Genomic DNA, 22,823 nt, shown 5'->3' with positions numbered 1-22,823 from the left:
TTTCTTGCAGTGATGACAAACATCCTTCGAATTTTCCATGTTTGAAGCCTTTGTCTTGTTCTTCTTCTCGGGTCCGGTTTTCTTGGATGGGGCAGAACGTTTCTTACCCTTTGTACTTGGCCCCTTCTTAGTAGAAGAAGAGGAGCCCACCAAGAGAACCGGTTTATCCTTCTTTAAAGTGGCTTCATAAGTTACAAGCATATTGACCATCTCTTCAAGGGAGGCCTCTATCTTGTCATATTGAAATTCACCACAAAACCGTCAAACGATGAAGGAAGAGAGAGAAGTAATAAGTCCACATTGAGTTCATGCTCCAATACCAAATCAAGCGTTACCAACTTCTGAATGAGCCAAATCACGCGTACCCCATGATCACGGACCGAAGTCCCTTCACGCATGTGACACGTCATTAACTCTTTTACAGTAGCGAACCTTTCAGCTCTCGATTGAGCCCCAAAAAGTTCCTTGAGTTGTACGTGAATGTCAGCAGCATTCACGGTATCCTCAAATCGCCTCTGGAGTTCATCAGACATCGAAGCTTGCATATAGCATTTGGCCTTGATATCATGGTCCCACCATTTATCAAGTTTGGCCAACTCTTCCGGACTTATATCAGCTGGTGCTTCCTTCGGAGGAGATTTTTCTAACACGTAGAACATCTTCTCCGAGGTCAAGACAATCTTCAACTTACGGAACCATTCCGTATAGTTTGCGCCAGTCAATTTATTTTGTTCGAGAATAGAGAATAGTGGATTGCGCGAATTCATCTTAATGAAATACTGAAAAGAAACAGACAATAATCAGTGATTGTTTAATTAATTTACTAAGACATAAAATAGGCAAAATTTATTTTATGAATCTCACTCCCACTATTTTAACGATTTCACTACCCTCTAGTGAAAATGAGAAACATTTTCTTTAGTGGGAACATGGAGTTCAATTGACAAACTATAGTCCCGAATAATATCAGCCAACCATAATTTTCAAAAGGTAGAGCTCAATTGCTTCCAAAGCAACCTCCACGTTTTTACCTCATGTCCAATAAGGGCCCAATAATATGACGCCATTTATTGTGACACGTCAAGATGGACCATCAATATTAAGTTGTGATGGACGGTCGCCATGTGGATCCCCAATAATATGAGCAAATCCCATGGGAGTTCCACCCAACTTACAACATGTGTCGATCTAATGTACAGCTTTCCGACGAACGGGCCCCCCCAATAATATGAGCCGGACCGTATCCGCGGGTAGCATCTCATACATTGATCGTTGATGGAAGGTAGGAACATTTAAACAATATTTAAATTCCCTTTTAATCTTGATATCAATTTTAAATCATATTTAAAATGAGGGATTTTAATTTTGAAAATTTGTCTCATCTTTCATTTTATGTATGCTTGCGGGATTCATACAATTTAGTCTAAAACATGCATACATCAATAATATCATATATTATTTAGGATGATCGATTCCATTTCTAATCGAAAAGGCAGCCCTTAGCCCCTCTCCCCCCTAGCCGCCGATCCGGGTTGGTTGGTCCGGAAAGTCATGGGAGAGGCAGGCAAGTCTTCTTCCCACGTACTTTCCATCCCTGGAATGGAGTTCTGGAAGCGGACCTTTGATTTCCTTGGACCACGCAAGAATTCGTCGTCCGATTGAATCCGCACGAGTCTAAGTCCAATCCTAGGTAATATGCAAGTATGCAATGCAATCCTATTACATTGAGCTTCCAATTTACATTTCTTCAGTCTTTATTGTCTGCTGGGCCCACCTTCGTCTTCAAATATTCATCTCCCACTAAGTATAATGTATTTACAATAAATAACTATGACAAGTAGGGGATACATTTTAAGGGGTGGAAACGGGCCATAAACCAGGCCCACTTTTATTACATATGACAATTCATATTGGGCCATAAACCAGGCCCATTAATAAATCCAACAACAATAAAAACAAATGTAAATTCCCTAACATACACCTACAAAATTGGTCATGGTAATCGATCATCCTTATCCAATAATATTTAATTCAAAATTAATTTATTGGATAACATGCAATGACAATTAAATTAAAAAGGATAAAATCATATTCCATATATAAAATCTTATTTTACATACAAAATCATATTTTACCTTTTTATCAAATAAAATCATATTTTACATATAAAATCCAATTTTATACATAAAATCATATTTTACTCAATATTTCCATAAGATCATATCTTATCATCAATTGTACCAAAAATAATTAATTTCATAAAATCTGATTTAACGGATAAAATCTATAAATTTTCCAAAAATTCAAATTTATCCAAAAATCAATTTTAAAATTTTCGGACTCGAACAATTCGATCCGACGCCTCGTGGACCAATCAAAAACAATTTTCGATCGGACCAAAAATAGAATTTTAACATATTAAAATTTTAATTAAAAATAAAAATTAATTTTCCCGGGCCGCCCGGGACGATCCCGGGCAGCCCGCGCCCCAAAAGGGGATCGGGCCGGGCAGCGCCGTGCTCTGCCCATGGGCAGCGATGGACTCGCTGCCCTTGGGCAGCGATCCAATCGCTACCCTTGGGCAGCGACGTTCGCTGCCCCGGGTTTGCCCATTAATTTTAAATTTTTAAAATCCTTTTGTTTCAAAAAACCAAGGCTTAAAAATTTTGTACAATCGATTAATTTAATCGCTTGATCTGAGCAACCTGGCTCTGATACCACTGTTGGAAAACGGTGTTCAGATCAATCAGAATTGATACCCGGTGCAGCGGAAGTTTTAAAATTTTATATGGAACTATTCCATATCATGGGTATCAAAACTTTACGATTAAATTGTGCGTGTAAAAATTAAATAACAATTAAATTTTTACCTTGAATCTCAAAACGAGATTATGGACACCAACAGATAACTCTGCTCTTGTTGTATATCCCAGGAACTGATGGACGAACAATTCTTCAATCAGGTCCACGAACAGAATTCGAATCCCTCTGATAGATTGCACTAGAAAATCTATCAGAAGTTTCTACGAAGAAAATTAACGAATTTGATCCGTTAAACCAGACTGCAAATTCGAAATTCACAGACTGGATTTCAGAGAGAAAAACACAGAGAGGGGGGCGGCCACTCTAGGTCTCAAAACCCTAGTGTTTGAAAATTATGAGACTTGTGTCTAATTTCTGCACTGCAATAACTTATTTATAATGTGGGCTGCTAACAGCTTAGGGCCCATTAGTCATAAGTTAAAGTCTGACAAGCAAAGCCTGCATATTTAGAAATTAATATAAAATTCATCGTGACTCAGATTGATAAACCAATTTCACCAATGTGCATAAAAACCATTTCTGCATCTTTTAAAGTCAAGATAAATTTTCTGAATCCGAATTCAGTGATTTCCAAAAATGCTCATCCCTATGTCATTTTAGGAAATCTTACTCTTCTACTCTGATATAAGAATTCCTACTTCTTTGTTCATTAAATTTAACTCTTTAAATTTAACTATCTCAACGGGAATTAGAAATCCATTACTTGTGTGACCCTCAATGGTTCAGGGATACAACTAGCCGTGGGCTCACAACTCCTTGTGACTCGGAACAACAATTTCCGACTTGCCCATCGAATCATGGTAAGAGCGCCTAGCAACATCGCCCCATGATTCCCTAGGTATCACTGATAGTGCCTGCAAGAACCAATAGATTTTGGTTAGCGTACAGTACGGTCCCTTCATCCATATATCCCGATCGAATCAACAACTATTGGTAAATCGAGAGTCGTTCGAGATTCGATAACTATGCAATGCATCTTGAAGATCAAATAGTGACATCGCATGTGCTACTAAGAAACCATTTCTTAAAACACATCATGTACTCTGGCCAGAGATTCGTCACACTAATATCTCCTCAGATTGCATAGGATATCCACACTCGCAAGTATGTGGTGAATCCTTGACAACAAAGCATCGACTCCTATATGTGTCGTAACTGTACCCAATCCCGACACCTGATGACCCCAATAGAGTCGGTAAACGAGTCAAAATACAGTACTAGCATATAGAGTCTCAATGATGTTTCAAGTAGTAAGGACTAATGGTGTACAACCAAAACCGCGGACTTTATCCACTCGATAAGTGATAACCACTTGGAAAGTCCGGATAGGAAGTTCGATCATTCATCGTATGAATATCCATTTGCATGCTTTGAGCATCTCTATGTTCCATACCAATGAAACATGGTACTCGGCATCGCAAATGCTAGTCTCAATCTCGAGCGATCCTTATCCTTATTAACGGACGGCTCAATCGACTAGGAACTGTTTAGAATATACAGTGACTATAAGATGTGTTTCATGATAACCATCCCCATGTGCCACCACATCTTACATACACTATAGTATATTCAAGGTCTTCATCTAAACATCTTATAGTATGTCACAACATAATAATATGAAGAAAGATAAAGTCATTGCCATTAATAAAATGTAAATTATATTAAACAAAGATTATTTACACAAAGAGTCATAAAAGCCCTTAGCCACAAGTTGGCTCACCGGGCACCCACTCTTTCAATGTCCACATAATAACGAGTCCAACCAACCATTCAGAGAAAGTAGGGCTGAGCTACCCTCACTAACAGGTTGTCTCAAGAATATAAGCTCGATATGTGATGCATGCAACATAATAATTGTAACATAAGATATGCACATATAAATATATCATATAAAATGCAACACAAAAAAATGCATACTCAACTAGGATATTTCAGAGAGTACTTTCGTACCTCTAACAAGCAACCTAGATGCACTAGGTCGAGGATCCAAGCCTATAATCAAATGAATATCACATATTCATATCATTTATAATAATTTATCAAAAGTATTAACTAGACTAATATATAGTTACTCTCAAAAGCTAATAAGAGTCTAAACTTATACAAGGGTCTGTCGTCAGCTTGTTTTCGAAGGCCTTGCAACTTAAGCACAACTCTATTATGTCTCCGAAAGCGCATTACTATCGTCCGACCCTTGATAAAATGGCAAAAAACACTACATAATTTATTAATTACGAGAGGGAGAAATTGGAAATAACCAATAAATGAATCTCATATGGCCTATTTATAGGCGACGATCGAAAGCTCCAATCCCTACATCGAAAGGTCCGACTTGCATGCTGTAACACCAGGGGCCGAACCACCCTTGGGCTAGGGTGGGCTCCAGCCCCACCCATTTTAAAAAAAAATTAGTAGTTTAAAATTTTTTGAAAAAATGTTCAGCCTCATGTAAAAAAAATTAAAAATAGAACGCTCTATACATTTTTTTTGATTGATTTACTGTCGTAGGTTTTAAAATTATGCGATTTGAGATTAATTCAACAACTCTAAAATTTTGTCGAATATTTAGTTGCGATAATATTGATTTAGGATACATATGAATTTTGAAGTTTGGACTTTTACACTAAATACTATTGTTGCGATATTTAGGAAAAATAATAAATTGGTTAAAAATTTAAGTATTTGAAAATTATTAACTTTATAATTATTACTGAGCTTATATTGTGATTTTTCTCGTTAGAATAACTGAAAATTCAATAATTATGAGATTTGAAAAATGACCGTTTGTTGTCACTTTTTGGGATGATTGAAATTTTCTAGTTGTTATTTTAGAAAATGAAGAAAATAAAATCTTAAAAGTTAATTTTAAACTGAAAGAGCATATATATAAACATATTAGGGGCATACATCAATTGCATGGTCTAGGGTAAGCAAAAAATATCAAGTTCAATCGAAATAACTTACCAAGTTGAATTCATCTGAATAATCGGTTCAGTTTATTCAAAAGTTCGGTTTTAGATTTTAAAAATAATGGTTAGGTCGCTTTGGTTTCGGATTTTAATTAATATGATAGTTTTGTTAATGAACATACCTAATATTTATAAAAAAAAAAATTTGAACACTGTTAAATTTTCTTATAAAATTTTATTGGACAATAGAACAAGACTTGAAAATATAGTTTTTAATAAATAATTTAAATTTATATAATTCACTCTTTAACTAAAATTTTTGAGGTAGAACTTGATTTTTTTTAAAAAAATTCTAAAAGATCGAAAATATCGTTTAATTTGTTACTGATCAAGATAATAGATTCTTTTTTATTTGATTTTTTTGGTCTTCATAGTAAAGTTCGATCTGTTTGTTTTATTGAAAAAAAATTAATCCGATTTTAGAAAGTTTGGTTTGATTTTAAGTGACTTTTCATACATATATATATTGTCTAACACGGGGCGGAGCCAGCCCCAGGTACTTTTCAATCTTGGCTCCGCCCCTGTGTGACACACTTCCGACGGCAGACTTCGGAAGCTCCGATCAACACTTCGGATGTTCCGACCGCATGCATGCAGTGACGTGTCATCTGCGTCTTGGCACCTAAATGGACAGCTGTCTTCGGAGGCTCCGATCCCAGCTTCGAAAGCTCCAATTTTCCACATGTCATGTGCACCTTTGCCATTTCATTTGTGCACAAGGTCTAACTCACTTCGGAAGGTCCGATCTCAGTTCGGACGTTCTGAACTCACTATCTGCTTTGGAACTACACACTAATCAATTCGGTGCTTTCGAACTATACTTCGGATCTTCCGAAATCTTCGGTGATTTCGAAGTCTGTACTCTTAGTTCTAAACTTGATTTGCTTAAATAATGACCTTTTAATCACGTTTAATATTTAATTAACTTAAAATGATACTCGGGTCACACTACACGACTCAAAAAAAAAACCTCATATTTTTTATGGTTTAATTAAATTTTTTCTACCAATACCATGACCTTGTACGAGGACAATTTCGTCACTTTTTACCACACTACAACATTGAAGTATTCTTCGAGTCAACGAGAAAATTTTCATATTTAAAACATTAAATTTTTTTTACCTAAAAACTAAAAAATAATTCCATCACCAAAAGACCAGAAGGCAGAAACAAATTATTTTCTCAAAAGACTCGATCTTAAATAGATGAAAACATGTCTTGTAAAAAGCTATGAAACTGCAGGGGCTAATAATTGACGTACGTTTAGTTACAAATGTGAGAGGAATGGAGGATACAAGAGTAGGGTGCATGTATTGTGCCAAATAAATAATTGGATGGTACAATGTAGAAAAATGTCCCAATTATAGAATTCTTTTTTTAAAAAATGTTGTTTTTTAATTTAAAAAAAATTAGATTGCATTTGAAAATCCTTCCCCAATCGATGTTTTGTTTCTGACTTTTGATGGAACATATTTTAAAGTTTACTCCATGTCCCCAACCAATCATTTCCATTAAAATACATATGAGAATTCTAATCCTGTTATTCCTGCCCCTAACAAACATTTATGCTAAAATATAAAATAAATTAACTCAAAAGACACGTTCAACCACTAAAATATACATGAACCATCGATCCTTCTATTATATTCTCATAAAACTCTAATAATTTTACAAAAATAAGATCCTCATATCATTTTCATAGAAACATTCTCATTATAAAACTTTAAATATTGCTACAAAAATAGAATCATCATCCGATCATCTTCGTAAAACGAATACAAAATAGTTCACACAGAAACTGATTATGCAGTCGTGGACCTGAGCTTGAGACATGACATCTCGCCTACTTACATAATTTTTATAACTTCATCGAATTGGTTCTTACTTCTTTGTATTACAATCAATCCTTGAAATGCAAAGTGTTAAAACTCTTATATTATATTTGAACGAGAGGATTTGATTTAGAAAAACGGATTTGAATTCAAACAATTCATGGATGTAATATGACACGTAATTAATTATCGTTTCACATCTTTCCATAGAAAAATGCATTGAGAAAATAATAAGAAATTTGAAATCCTTATTAGTGTTTTTTTTTTAATTTTAATCTAAACGTAAATGATGGTTCAGATTAGTTGTTTGAAATCTAAGGATATGCGCGTCTTTTTCTTTTTTTTAAAAATAATAATAAATCAAGCAAGCACAATTACGAAAAATATACGATTCGAGAATTCAAGGGGAATGATCGGAGATTTTTTGAAATCGGATTCAGTTAAAATTTACAGATAAATTTGAGATAACGGGATAAACTATGGAAGTGCAGGATAGCAAAATCTCGTGAGGATATATCATATATATTCCAAAATCTCCAATCTTGATGTATGTTTGTATGGTCTCAAAACAATTCAAAATTTAAACATTTATATGAGAACCATAATTGACATGTTAGAATATTTATTTACACCGTAACAGTAAATTAAAACTTAAATTCACATTTATTATTGAAAGATACTTTTGACATAAAAAGTAATATGATTTTATTGGTGACCCAAATCATTCGTCTCACAAAATTGATCCGTCTCATATGAGTTTTTGTCATCATGAAAGTCAGACCTAAGTTTTAAATTGCACAAGTTCGACAAATCTTTGACCTGTTCCACGTTTTTTAAAGATCTTACGATATAATTAATTAAATTTAATTAAAAATCTATACCCTATACAAGTTTTTTTAAAAAAGATCTTAGTATGTAATTAATTAAATTTAATTAAAAATATATACACTGTATAAACCAATTTTCAATTAATTTGATGAACCTTAAATTAAAGTTACAATTATATTTTCATCCATACAATATTAATAATGTTAAAGAGTATAACATTAATTAACTTATTTATAATTTATCTATAATTATATATCTTATCTGTTTTTAAAATATTTTTGGAAATATTTTTTTATCTTAATTTAAAATTTTGAATATTTTATTATTAAAGCTGATATGAAAATTAATTAATATTAAAATTTATGTATTGAGAAAAAATTAATGTATACATATATACAATTATACATAGTGTACATGCGACGCTAATATCATCTATAATTTATTAAGTGAGAGAACTTTAGAAAAAATCAACTTGGTAAAATGGTGGAAATAACTAATATAAATATATAATTCATGATATTTTAAGTTTTAACTACTCTCATAGACTTATGACTAATATTTAACTTAAGAAACATTCATTTTTTGTTCTCATAAATTTATTAGATTTTTTCCCAAAATTAATTTTAATAAAAAAATAAAAATTTTCATCACAAACAACGGGTGTGCAGATACGCTAGTTACTATTATATATTATATACTTTATATTAAACAAGAACATCTTAGTTGGTCTCTTGGTATGCTCAACCTCAAATTGCAAAGAAAATCCCATAAAAGTGTCAAATAAAAAAATGCCTATCATATTAAAATCAAACATTTTAAAAATAAATGTTATATAATATACACACAACAAATAATATCTATATATTATTTTACACATGCAATGCGTGTGTGTTACTTCTTGTTAATAGAAAGAATGCGTTTAGTTGGAGAAATCAACGGACTAAAAAACAATTTTTTGATTATATTGTCTTGTTAAAAAAAATTAGAAAATTTTATTTTTAGAAATTATTATTTTTTTGTTTTTTCTTTCCATTTATAATATTCAATCCAGAGTTTTAATGACTTTCAGTGACTTTTTAAAATGATATACTTTTGTGGAATTTATGGATTTTTATTGACTTTTATAGAATCTCACGGATTTACAAACAGATTTCCGTGGATTCTTTGTAGACTTTTGCATGACTTTTATAGAGATTTGTAAACTTTTCATACAATTACATAAATTTGTATCTTTAATATATCTTATTTTTTTATTTTTTTTCTTTGAAATAATAATTATTTGACATAAATAATAAATTTATTTGAAATACTTTTTAAATTTATTGATGAAATGAATTTCATTTATTTTAAATGTATTATATATATTAATGTAACAAAATTATAAACTAAAAACTTTGCGATTGTGTAAAGTTATTTTTTTAAAAAAACATATGATAAACTATAAATTATTTTATCAATTATATCATAAAAATTTATTTGTCAATTTTTATTTTTTTATCATATTTGTTATCTGCTATTCAAATATTTGAATTAAATCATAATCGTAGACAAAAACAAAATCCTATCATAAAAAGCAAATGATTAATAATTAACTTTGCTTCTAAATACTTCTATAGGCGCTAGTTTAGATACAAATGACATTGATTTAAAAAAATATTTAAATAAGTTCAGCACTTTAAAGTGTTTTTATTTAAAAAAAAAAAACAGAAGTGGTTTTAATGTTTAGATAAATGTTTAAAAAATATTTTTTTAAAAAATAAAAACAGAAATAAAAGTCAAAAAACCAAAATTTATTGACTTTTAAAAAAACACTTATTTGCATTTAAATAAGTTTTTTTTTTAAAAAAAAATGCTTTTGTAAACAAACGCCTATGTAACCAAACAGACTCCTAGCTAGCTAGAAGAAATAATTACTTTATTTCTTTTCAAATTGCAAAAATATTAGTAATAAAGAGTAAACGAATAAACAAAATGGACAATTGGATATTCTAGATTGTTATTTTAATATTATCTTCCACGGCCAATTTATTTATGTATTTTTTTTTAGTCCCCAGAAAATTATATTTACCAGCTATTTTAAGATATTTTCGAAATAACAAAAGAAAAAAAATCAGAAGATATATTTTAAAAAATATAATATAATATTTCTGGTAAAATGGGGTATTTTCGGAAGCGGTTAGGCACAGAAACACACAGTACAACGTAGTACTGGTTCCATACAACATTTGCGCCTCCGAAGGAATTAAACGGCGAGAGCACACTCGTTAGCTATCAGAACTGTAAGTTAATCTTTCTTTCTGATCAAATTTGACAGTTTCATGCTACGGATTGATAAATATGAAATAAATCTGGGAAATTATGTTTTGTTTTCATAAAGGAGCAATCTTTTTGCTATTTTCGTGAATTCTTGAATCAGCTTTTGTTTTTGCTTAATTAGAATTTTTTACTTTAATGGATTTTTCCTGTTGATGGAAAACTTAGCACCTTTTTGGGATAAGAAATGTAGAAATAAAAATGGTTCTTTAGCTTGTTTTCCCAGGCCAGACCATGAATTTTGTTTCGTACGCTGATGTTTTATGTTTCATATCTTTTCTATTTTGTGTGTGTGTGTGTGTGTGTGTGTGTGGTGGTTCGTGTTTAGGAGTGGATAGGCTGTGCATCTTTATTTTGGCCTTTTGTGTTGAAATTGGATTCTTGATTTATTGCCGCCTCGTATGATGGGGAAATTGATTGGATTTTCCGGTGGAGTAGATGTATTCACTTCTTTTGTAGAATGGGTCAGCGGAGTGATTATGGAAAACGGTCTCAAATACTCTCTGATTACTCTGGAAATGAAGGAGGGAGAAGAATTTCTGGAAATGATGAAAAAGAAGCTAATTATATTGGGCCCGATGATACCGTTTACCGTTATTTGTGCCCGTTGAGAAAAATCGGGAGCATTATTGGAATTGGTGGGGATATTGCTAAACAACTGAGAGCCCAGACTCAGGCTCGGATTCGAATTAGTGAAACAATTCCAGGATGCGAGGAACGTGTAGTCACCATTTACAGTACTAGCATTGAAACCAATAGCTATGACAATGAGGCTGTTTCACCTGCGCAAGATGCTCTGTTTAGGGTGCATGAACGGGTGGTGTCTGAGGAGTTGCCGGTCAATGGCACATTCGATGAACCTCTCCAAGTTACAGTCCGCTTGCTTGTGCCGTCAGATCAGATCGGCTGTGTGATTGGGAAAGGGGGGCAAATAATCCAAAACATACGTAGCGACACTCATGCTCAGATTAGGATATTGGGCAGTGAGCATTTACCTCCTTGTGCTTTGAGTTCCGATGAGCTTATCCAGGTACTTTTACAACTTTGGTATTTCCATAAATAAATTTCCTAAACATGCGTGGACTGGTTCTTTTTGTTAGTTCTTTAACTCTGCATCCTACGAATTAAATTGAATGATATAGTTTATATTTTTACTAATGGTTTGTCGGAATTCGAACATTAGTCTCTCGGCGTTCTGCATTTCCAAAACTGAGTCGTACCTTCTAATTAGTATCTCATTACTCGTAATGGTTTGTTTGGTCATTGGTGGGTTTTTAATGAGAAATGTAATTTTTTGTTGATTGATGGAATATTGTCCATGCACGTCCATGTTATTGATTGTAATTTGAGCTGATATTTTCAGTTCAATGATGCTTTTAATGTTACATTCGCATTATTCCGATATACTTGAAGATGATTTGCTTGCATTCTAAATCTCAGATTACTGGGGAAGCCAGTGTTGTGATGAATGCTCTTTACCAAGTAGCATCAAGGCTTCATGATAATCCCTCGCGATCACAGCATTCACTATTGAGTTCACCTAGCATTTATAGATCTGGGATTTCATTTAATAACTCAAACACCAGTGCCCCAGTTGTGGGTGCGACCTCTTTAATGGGTCCTTATATGAATCACAAAATCGACGGCCCAGAATGGTCCTCTGCCCCGAAGGAATTTTCACTTCGTTTAGTTTGCCCAACTGAAAATCTTGGGGCTGTGATTGGGAAAGGTGGTGCTATTATTAAACAAATTAGACAGGAATCAGGAGCATTTGTAGTAGTCGATAGTGCTGGTGCTGATGGAGATGATTGCGTCGTATCCGTTTCTGCGAAGGAGGTAGGCATGCTTTATGTAATTTTACGTCTATTGTTAACCAAGGTATGATCAATGTGACCAATCCAGTTGTGAATTTGTGTAGATGTTTGAAGGACCATCTCGAACTATTGATGCGATAATGCGGTTACAACAGCGGTGCAGTGAGAAAATAGAAAAGGATTCGGGTGATCTCGTGATTACAACTCGTTTACTTGTACCAGCCTCTAAAATTGGATGTATTATTGGTAAAGGTGGGGCTATCATTAAAGAGATGAGAAATACCACCAGAGCAAACATTCGCATTTTTTCCAATGACAATGTTCCTAAAGTTGCATCCGAAGACGATGAGATGGTGCAGGTAAATGAATTTGTGCTTGTGTATATCGAGATTCGATTTTTCATTGTCCTGTATCTATGTACCAGCCTCTTTGAAAAAATTACTTTGCGTACATATAATATAAAAACAAAATTCAGCAATAATTTTTTTAAAAATGTACCACGTTAATCATATATTATAAATCTAAGCAGATAACAGGAGACCTGAATGCTGCTAGAAGTGCATTATATCAAGTGTTGCAACGATTGAGAGCTAACTTGTTTGAGAATGGGGGAAGTTCATCAATATTACCACGACCCGCTCTCCATCTTCCAGCATCAGTTGGGGAATTTGAAGGTGCGAATTATGATAATCGTGATAACAGAATGCGTAATCCAGGATATTCAAACTATGCTGGAGGGTACAACTCGAAAACCTTGCCTTCGGCTGACAGTTATGGGAACTATGATGATTCACAGGTAGTTTTTACTTTTAATTCAACAAATTTCAACGACATTACAAGCGGCAGCAAACTTTCTGATTACTGATATTTGCCAATTTGATACCTGATCGACTAGTATTTCCATCTTTGAACTGAAATTCTTGCGTAAAGTATTTATATTCTAGCATTTAAGGTTTTTTTTTTTTAAAGAAAGCCCCCTGTTGTGGCGGGGGGTTAGTTGTTTTACTATGCGACTTTTTCTTTCCTTTTCTAGCTGATCCAAGTTCTTCATCCAGGTTAGTGGAAGTGGTTATGGAGCGTACACCAATTACTCACCCGGTCACTCTGGTGGTGCCAGGTAAATTTTTAGCCCTTTGGAATTCGTAGCTCTTTCATTGCTTATGATTGTTTTACTTACTGGATACGCTTTTGATTCTTAATCTGTTTCTCTCTTTGACATCCTATCCAGTCAGTGCACCATTCCTTTCGGGTTTTTATGGTTTTAGGACTTACGTGCTTCTTGATATCACACATTTTTTGAAATGATGCGAGCCCCTATCAAACCAAACTAAACATCCATGCGAACTGCCAACTCGTTAGGAAAGATACTTCAACATGTTTTTTTTACCGAATCATGTGATCAAACCATACTCTGCAAAAGATTTCATGAACTTCCCGGTCCTTCTCACTGGCTTCATGGATCAGCGAATTCCATGTTCAGTGTGATATGGATTGCTTTATCTCATGTAAAAGGTTTCAGTCTTGAGTGGCATGTGGCACTTACATGTTTTGTTTCTGTTCTCTGCGACCGCTAAACAGCTATGGTGCATGATATTTGGAGCCATCGCATCACCACCCCTTTCGCCAAGTCAGTATTAAGATGAAACGACACCAGCAAACAAGCGAAAATGTGTTCCACTTGACCTTTCGAGGTTGCCGGTGTAGCCGTTGGATGAAACTGATTAGTTGGATATATGGTCTTTTGTTTATATGATTTAGATGAATCCGACACTGATTAATCTTTATTTCTAAACAGAAAATATTTGTTATTAACCATTTGCCTTGTCTATTCTTTTATTTTTTTTTGGTCATTTTCATCAAATTGCTGTGTTTCTTCTTCCCTTCTTTGCCTTTAGTGTCAAACATGTTGCTTGAAATATAAATCCATTAAACAGTTTTATTGTTTAGCAACTTTAATAAAGTGTTTTAATTCAAAAAAGAAAAGAAAAGAAAGGTGTTATATATATATATATATACATATTTGATACATAGTAATATATTACTGCTTTATACATGTGATATTGGTTAGCTCAGTGCATATATACATAAAAAAAAAAAAAATATTTTTTAATAAATCGAGTTGAGTTATAGACCCATCTCACAAAATAGATACGGTTTTATTGGAGTTTTTGTATGGGTAAAATGGAATAATACGCTATTTTAATGGCATAAGTTGTTTTTGGGCCTCGTAAGAATGGGATCGAGAGAAACAAGTATTTTGGGCTGGAGCTTCTACTAAACGATTCAATTTCGGCAGCCCCAAAAAATAATGGGATATTTATTTGCATCTTCGTGTTATGATTATCTTTATAATTGGATAAGTTTATACATTTTTTTATTTAGGGAAAAAATAATTTTATACTTAATAAAAATATTGGAATTTTTTTAATATAAATGCGTATTAATCGTTTTGTTAGAGGGAAATAAGGCACCAGATTAGTTGGTGTGACGCAATATTTGGGGTGATAGGTTGAAGACTCCGGAATTCTCTAACTACTTTGCAACAACTTAGAAAAAATATTTTTATTGGAAAAATCACAACAATTTCGATCTTATGTGTGTATGTTAGTTCAGTCATCTATATCTTGTAATTTTTTTTGGTAATATTATTAGTAATTTTTTGCGGGGTGTTAATCAACACAATGTTAGTGCCATGGAATATTTAAAATAGTGATGTTAAAATCAATAATTTCAAATGGATCGATCCATCCATCCACTACCTTATTGTAGCTAGTGTTTGGAAGAGTTTCTAAGAAATATTTCTCAACTTCTCTTTAACAAAATTTACATATATCGATGAAACTTTTTGGTTATTACTATATATACCTAGGAAATCTTATTTTGTGCCTACAGGTATCCACCAATTATATGTACATATGCCAACAAAATATATACACGTGCAAATGTCCCTCCCATTGGCTCCCAAAATGTTCAAGGGCCACAAGATGCATGGAGTCATCCAATCCCCCAATCCAACCAAAGCATAGATGGGGGAAAATTAATGAACAATGATTTACTTTAATTAGATGAAATAAACTTCTTTGTACATATATATATCTATATATATTATATAAGTATTGTTAAAATTTAAAATGTTATACGTATGTTAATTTTATTATATTGTGAATTTTATAGTTTGTTGGGAAAGGCAACACAAGCATGTTCAATTGGGAAGTTAGAAGATATCCAAAAGTGTGGTGGGAAAGGTGTAGCTAGCTAGCAAATTGCCTAGAAGTGATCACTTTCCAATCCCTTATCCATTAATATCCAAAACAAAATTCGTTCAATGGTGATAAGATGTCACCTTTGTAACAGCTCCAAACTTACAATATGTATATATATATCCCTTCATATTCTCTTCTAAATCTATGGACGGATTTGAAATATTCCTTATTCTGCACATCAAACACACAAAGAAAACCAATTTTATTTTTTTTTTTCAAAAGAATTTCAAATGGAAGAATCGAACCCTTGATTTTTCATGTTATGATATACTCATGTGCTTAATTTGGAATCACCATGGATCTTGCATGTGAATACGATGTTTTGGTTGTGCAGCCAAGGATGACTTGCCGGTGATATCTCTGAATCATGCTTTGTTTAATTCAAGGATTTTTCTTTTTTGTGTTACTGTTCGGCAAGTCGTCTTTGGCTACATTTCGATGTCATATTCAGATGTTAGATCGCTGTGTGACATAAATCAACCGCATGGCTTTCAATCTGCTTGCGAGGAACTTTGAGTATGTAGTAGGAAAAGTGATGGACAGGTACCAATTATTTCCCTTGTTTTTCAATGTTACCCTTAAATTCATATATGCTCAATTTGCATTGATTCTATATATATATATAGATATATATATTCGCGCGCGCACACACACATATATAATACGCTATGCAGTACTGATTGTGTGTGAGCACATCTGAGATGGGCGTGTATATGTATGTGTGTGTTTGTGTGCATACTAATTAACATATATAAATCATTTGCAATTAAGTGTGTGAGAAAAGGTTTTATTTATCAATTATTTCTTTTGAAATCATTTATTGCCGATAAAAAAAGTTTTGTTTAAAAAAAGAATTATGAATACAAAAATCATATTGGAAAACTTATTTGAGAGATGAGATTAATTATGTTATAAACCTTGCAAGTCTTTTCGACTTTGTTGCATGTAAATGTGCATGAGATATACAAGTAATGCTGTAGTTTTTCATTTACATCATTTGCAGAATTTTTTTTTTATATGAGTCTAAAGTTATAAGAATGGAAAACAATCACATTTTACGGCCATAAGATTTTTGAAATATTCATATTTATGAAATATAATAATCAAGAGGGTCTTGTTAGATTTTGTCCCAATTTGTAAATAGCAAACATATCATGCAATCAAAACATTAATCGAGGAAAAATATGAGGTCTATGATCGTGATTTTAGATGCCTATAATTTTGTTTTGATTGCATGATATGTGGAATAGTATTGAATTATTAATTAATGATCATAATATATTTTGTTTCATTGATTAAATTTGGATAAGATGCATAAATTATAATTTCTTCATTTTGAATAATCAACTGATGGGAATATAAATAAATAAAAGAAGCATGTGAAAGATATAATATGGTAACTTCTCAATCAATTTGAAATGTAATAAAAATTAATTATTTGATTGATGCGAGATTAAATAATCCATACATAAAATTGTAACCAAAAGTTGGATGAGTGGATGGATTATTAAGACATTTAATCCTCTCAACCCTTGACTAAACGTAAGTATATTACTATATTTCGCCATCACAAATACCAATATATTGTATCACTCATCATCCAAAAATAAGTATTAATTTCTTAATTTTAAATATATTGAGGGTTGAATTTAGAAGTTTAGCTCAAGAGAAGGTAGGAAAACATTTAAAATTGCCGTAAATACAATATTTAAGGGGCATTGGGCCTCATTTAAGGCTGAATTTTATCGAGTTCGAGTAAGAATTCTGGGTACAAAAGCAATTGATCATTTCATACTAGCATAAGTGTAGTATTTTTACGCTGAATCCAATAGTTCAAAATTGATTTGGATATGTGAGGTCTATAAAAATATGTGTTCTCATTTATTCAACGAAAACTGTACAATAATTCTTATAATAAAAAATCAATAAAAATATTTTATTTATCAAATCTCATGACATACTGATACCAAATCTCAGGATATAGTAGCAAAATCTCACGACATAATAGCAAAATTTCAGAATATAATTGTTGTAAATATCGTTGTACGATATATTGGATGTACCTTTATAATTATTCATTGTTATCAGTTTCTATATACATTAAGGCTGCGTTTACTTGAGGTGATTATCATGTGATAAGACTATTAATACTAATTCATCCCATGTTTACTTAAAAATTTACAAAAATTCATAAACTCAAGGGCCCGTTAATAATTAAATTTGAGCATGATTTTTAATCCTCAATTTCATTAATGATGAATAATCTATGACTTGTATAAATGGAAAGAAAATTAGAAAGCTCCTAATATACCCTTATTTCTAATCATTTTTATTATATTTAAAGGGCAAAATTGTGAATTTTTGTTTAATCACAATTTTAATCACAATCGTAATCAATCACAGTAAACAAATTATTATTTGTCTATAACACTCTATATCATATCTAATTAGTTTAATAATCACCTAATAAATTATATTTTCACAATCCTATCAACATAAGTAAACGCAGCCTAAGTATAAACGGTTTTATTATCCATATGTATGAATTATTAATAAATATATTCCTAAAATGTGTAGGCCTATATTTTTGTTTAAATGAATTCTAATGTATAACATGAGATTTATTTGCATGATATGAACCATGTACGTAGGAGATATTAAATATCAAACAAACAATTAAAGAGAAAATTGCAATTTGAGTCCTATATGTTAATCACTTTGCGATTTCGGTCCTCTATATTTTCATATTTCAGTTTTAGTCCTGCGTGTTTTGATTTTTGATAATTTTAGTCTTTTTTTCTTCAAAAATGCTTACGTGACACTATGCATGTCAGCTCCACATCAGCACTACATTGGTGCCACATCAGCGCCACATCGGAAAAATGACTAAAATTTCTAAGAAAACAAAGATAGCGGACTAAAACCGAAATATAAAATTATAGATTACTGAAATCGCAAAGTGACAAAATTACAGGACCAAAAAAGCTATTTTCTCAACAATTAATACTCCATGAGTTTAATGGGTTTCCGGTAGAAAAAAGGACTGAAAAAAAATCCAAGTTAATTACGTACTGGATAAAAACCAATAACAAGTAACAAGACTATATATTATTCTAAAATAGACCAACTTTAATTACTCATTAACTTACGAATCAAATGATATTCGAGTTGATTAATTAAAGAAAAACCCATTGGTTCAATCTATTGGCATAACTCGTACAGATCCTTGTTGCCCATAAATATTCTACCATTTCTTTAATTTTTTGTCCCAATTAATCCGCAACAAAACATGGAATTCCCCTTCTCAATAACTACAAATAAATAGTAGAGCAGGTAAGATATGAGTATAAAAAATTCGACAACATACTTTACTTAGAGGAAAATATTGACAATCATTACACAATATAATCTCATGACGGATGCAAAATACAAAAGAACAAGCCAGCAAAACCTAATATCCACTCTTCTAAACCCCCATTGGTAGATTACTTGGGAAGATCCAAACTTGCTTTGGCATGCAAATTTGTTCAGGTACTTGATCAAGCCCTTGTATAAATCCAACGTTTTTCTTGATCAAATCTTTAGAATATCAACTACCTGAAATCTTCTCACATTGCCACAAACAAAGGTGAAAATTTATAATAACAAAGAATGAAAGAAGAAGAGCCGATCGACGCCCGTGAGACGCCGAAGGAGAAGGGGGTGATAAGAGGGATTTCCATTCTTGATCTTGTTTTAAGAGTGGTTGCAATAGTCGGGACGTTAGGAAGCGCAGTGGCGATGGGAACGACAGACGAAACGCTCCCATTTTCGACACAGACCGTGTTATTCCAAGCACAGTATAACGATATATCGGCCTTTAGGTAATCTGTAGTAAAAATTTTGTTATGTTTTTTTTGTTATGTATATGAAATGATATTTATACATTGTTTTACATTTTCTAATCTCATGTTATGTGGCGAAAAAGGGTTTTTGTGATATTGAATGCAGTCGTATGTGGATACCTTGCTTTCTCTCTTCCAATGTCGATCTATCATGTTATAAGGATCAAAGCAGCAAAGAGTAGGGCATTGCTGATCTTCTTGGACTCGGTAATTTATGCTAATTTTGTTTAAACTTAGTATATAAGTAGATATACTATCACATACGATATATTATACATTACATTTCAAATTACAAAATTATCCTGAATGTAGTAATAAAAAGATCTATTCATTGAGATAATTTTGTAATTGTTATGTGTAATCGTGTATGTAGATATTCAGGGGCAGACCCATATAGGGTCCAGGGGGCACAGGCCCCCCCTCAATTTTTCATAAATTTTTTTTATTATATATTTGTATTATTTATTTAATAAAATAAAATATAACACATATCAATTTTAATTCATATTTGTGTTATATATTGAAAAATAAAATTATTTAGGAACTTATCAAATAATATAATAAATTATTACGTATTGATGACACTATTTTAAATTTTTTGTTTGCCATTTAATGATATAAATTATGCATTCATGATTTTTTTTATGAATTGTATCGTTTAACATAGTTAGATTTTTATTTTTTCCTGAGTTGCATTTTTTTGATATCTCAATTTTTTTTAATGTATTTAGCTTGTATCTTTTTATTTTTAAAATTGTTAACACACATATTGAAAAAATGAACTAAATTTAATGTATATAAAATAAAGAAAACAAAGTGGTCACCTAAGCTACCACCCGACGGAGCAACACGTGGCTTCGCTCTTAATTGCGCCTCCCTGAAAAAAATTTCTGGGTCCGCCCCTGTAGATATTGTTGGTGTACAATAATTGTTCCTGTTGGGTAAAACAATCGAAGTGCTAGAACTTGCATCATTATCATCAATTTTAGCTTTTGGTAAAGCGGCAAACAACAGTTAAAAAAATAACCTTGCTCAAATTAACTTTTATTTTTTTGATAACGAACCTTCTTTACTGTGTTTGAAACACTTCAAATACACTTGAGGAAGGTTAGTTTTCAAAAAAATTAGTTTTCAAATACACTTGAGGAATGTTAGTTTTCAAAAAACTTGTTTGACCAAAGTTATTTATTAAAATATTTCTCTAAAAAACTCAAATTTGGATATCATTTATTTTGGGAAAAGTGCTAAAATCATTGGTTTGTTATGGTAGATGAGACCCTAGCTAACAGCAGAGTAGTGATCTGACATTATATTCAATTATCTAATTTTAATTTGATTATACGAGGTCGTTTATATATTTTCATGGATCTCATATGTCCAAATCAATTGCTAACCATTGAATTCAACATTAGAGTACTATACCCTCATTCTAGCATGAACTCAACAGTCTGCTCTTTATTTTGATTTTTAATTAACTAGTCAAATTTTGGTTATTGTCCCATATGTTAACTTTTGTTTTTGTTTTTGACCTATTTCGTAGCACTTAACATCTCTAAATAAATATTCAGTATCCACAACATTCAAATTACGAAATATGACTATAATTTTAAAAAAAATAATAATAACAAGAATAATTAACAATAAATTATGGGATGGAAACCAAAATTGATCTGTCTATTTTCTCTAAATTTTCTAGAAAATTAACAGCCGCCCACACCAATTCAAAGGACATGCATGCACGAACGAAACTGGAAAGTAATATAAATTAATTCCAAAAAATAAACCATTAATTTCTTTAATTTAATGTACGTGCTGCAGATAATGCTTGGTGTGCTTGCTGCCGGAGCCTCAGCAGCAGCAGCTATAGTGTATTTAGCACATAAAGGCAATGCTTCTGCAAATTGGTCTGCAATTTGCCAACAGTACCAGAACTTCTGCCAGCGCATCACCGGATCTTTAATCGGATCTTTCGCCGCAGTTTTAATCTTCGTTTTGTTGATCACTTTGTCCGGTGCAACGCTATCCATGCGCTGCCGCTGATTTTAGACCGTAATCACGTATGCATCTGATCAAGTTTTATATGTTTTTCAATCACAAACTAGTATCTACCAACGCTATTTATTTTAAAGTTTTATTAACTTTAGATTTAAATGCAAATCAAATATATACTTTGTTAGATGATATGTATTCCAAATTCAGAACAAGTTAGCAACAACAGCAATGAACAAGTCGAGGCGGGAGATTCTTTCTATCCGCAAGACGAAATTGTCCGTTAACAGTGCTCAACGTTGGCGACAATCGTCTCTAAGATACAACGGCTTTGCGAACGAGATATATCAGCACAGAAAATATCTCGAACTTCAGCGAATTAAAATAAGCAAAACTTTCTTTGAGAGAGAGTGTGGAGAAATTCTTTGCAGAGAATCTAAAATCTGATGTTTCACGTTATCAGATTTCAAAGTCCTTATATCTGCGTTATAACAGTCATATATATATACTATGATTCCAAAAAACACGTTTTATGGCCTAAAGATGCAACTCATGCCAAAAAAAGCCCAAAAAAAGACGTACCTTTTCGGAACACAAACGTCGCGCTCGAGCGGTAAAATTTTACCGCTCGGGCGGGCAACTTTAGCCAACCTTTCTGTCTCGCAGATTGAGTGCAGCTCGTGTACAATAAAATAATATTAAATGTTTATCGTCCGTAATTTTGTTATATGGCATGATGAATTTAAAAAAATTCGTGCATACTTGAAATCCATCACAATTATTATTATTATTATTATTTGAATCACACAATTATTATTGAAAATAGTCTACATATATATTGAATTTGAAATTTCACTTTAATTTAGTCTATCCAAACGAGTTTATGAAGTTAAAAGTTTTGGTTCAACCTCGGCGATCTAAAAGAAGCTTTGAGCTTATATAATAATAAATAGTATCGAATTGCACGCAATAGTGCATTTGTTTTACGTGCACATGTTGCGTGATAGTACAATTAGTTTTTACGTACACATTACGTGTTTGTACAATTCGTTTTTTTAATAAATAATTGTAAATAAAACATAAAAATATTAAATAATTGTAAAAAAAT

The 22,823-nt window shown here is 32.2% G+C and overlaps 2 protein-coding genes across 4 annotated transcripts; both read left to right on the top strand.

The window, feature by feature from the left end:
* The first annotated feature begins 10,611 nt into the window (after positions 1-10,611).
* On the top strand, positions 10,612-14,405 carry LOC140888845 (RNA-binding KH domain-containing protein RCF3). 2 transcript variants are annotated; one of them, XM_073296556.1, is made up of 7 exons: positions 10,612-10,731; positions 11,225-11,795; positions 12,206-12,601; positions 12,684-12,938; positions 13,109-13,375; positions 13,635-13,696; positions 14,158-14,405. In XM_073296556.1, exons 2-7 carry the CDS (start codon positions 11,226-11,228, stop codon positions 14,168-14,170), a joined length of 1,563 nt encoding a protein of 520 aa, XP_073152657.1. In that variant the 5' UTR covers positions 10,612-10,731; position 11,225; the 3' UTR covers positions 14,171-14,405. The 2 variants fall into 2 exon arrangements, with proteins under 2 accessions (XP_073152657.1, XP_073152653.1); XM_073296552.1 differs by having other exon boundaries at positions 11,204-11,795.
* Positions 14,406-18,391: 3,986 nt separating this feature from the next.
* Positions 18,392-21,829, top strand: LOC140875753 (casparian strip membrane protein 1). Of its 2 annotated transcripts, XM_073279539.1 has the most exons (4): positions 18,392-19,373; positions 19,471-19,705; positions 19,810-19,933; positions 21,545-21,829. In XM_073279539.1, exons 2-4 carry the CDS (start codon positions 19,494-19,496, stop codon positions 21,764-21,766), a joined length of 558 nt encoding a protein of 185 aa, XP_073135640.1. In that variant the 5' UTR covers positions 18,392-19,373; positions 19,471-19,493; the 3' UTR covers positions 21,767-21,829. The 2 variants fall into 2 exon arrangements, with proteins under 2 accessions (XP_073135640.1, XP_073135639.1); XM_073279538.1 differs by having other exon boundaries at positions 18,395-19,705.
* The last annotated feature ends 994 nt before the right edge of the window (positions 21,830-22,823 follow it).

The sequence above is a fragment of the Henckelia pumila genome, chromosome 1 (genome assembly GCF_033568475.1).
Source record: "Henckelia pumila isolate YLH828 chromosome 1, ASM3356847v2, whole genome shotgun sequence".
NCBI lineage: Eukaryota > Viridiplantae > Streptophyta > Magnoliopsida > Lamiales > Gesneriaceae > Henckelia > Henckelia pumila.
This window is presented reverse-complemented; position numbering and strand designations above follow the sequence as displayed.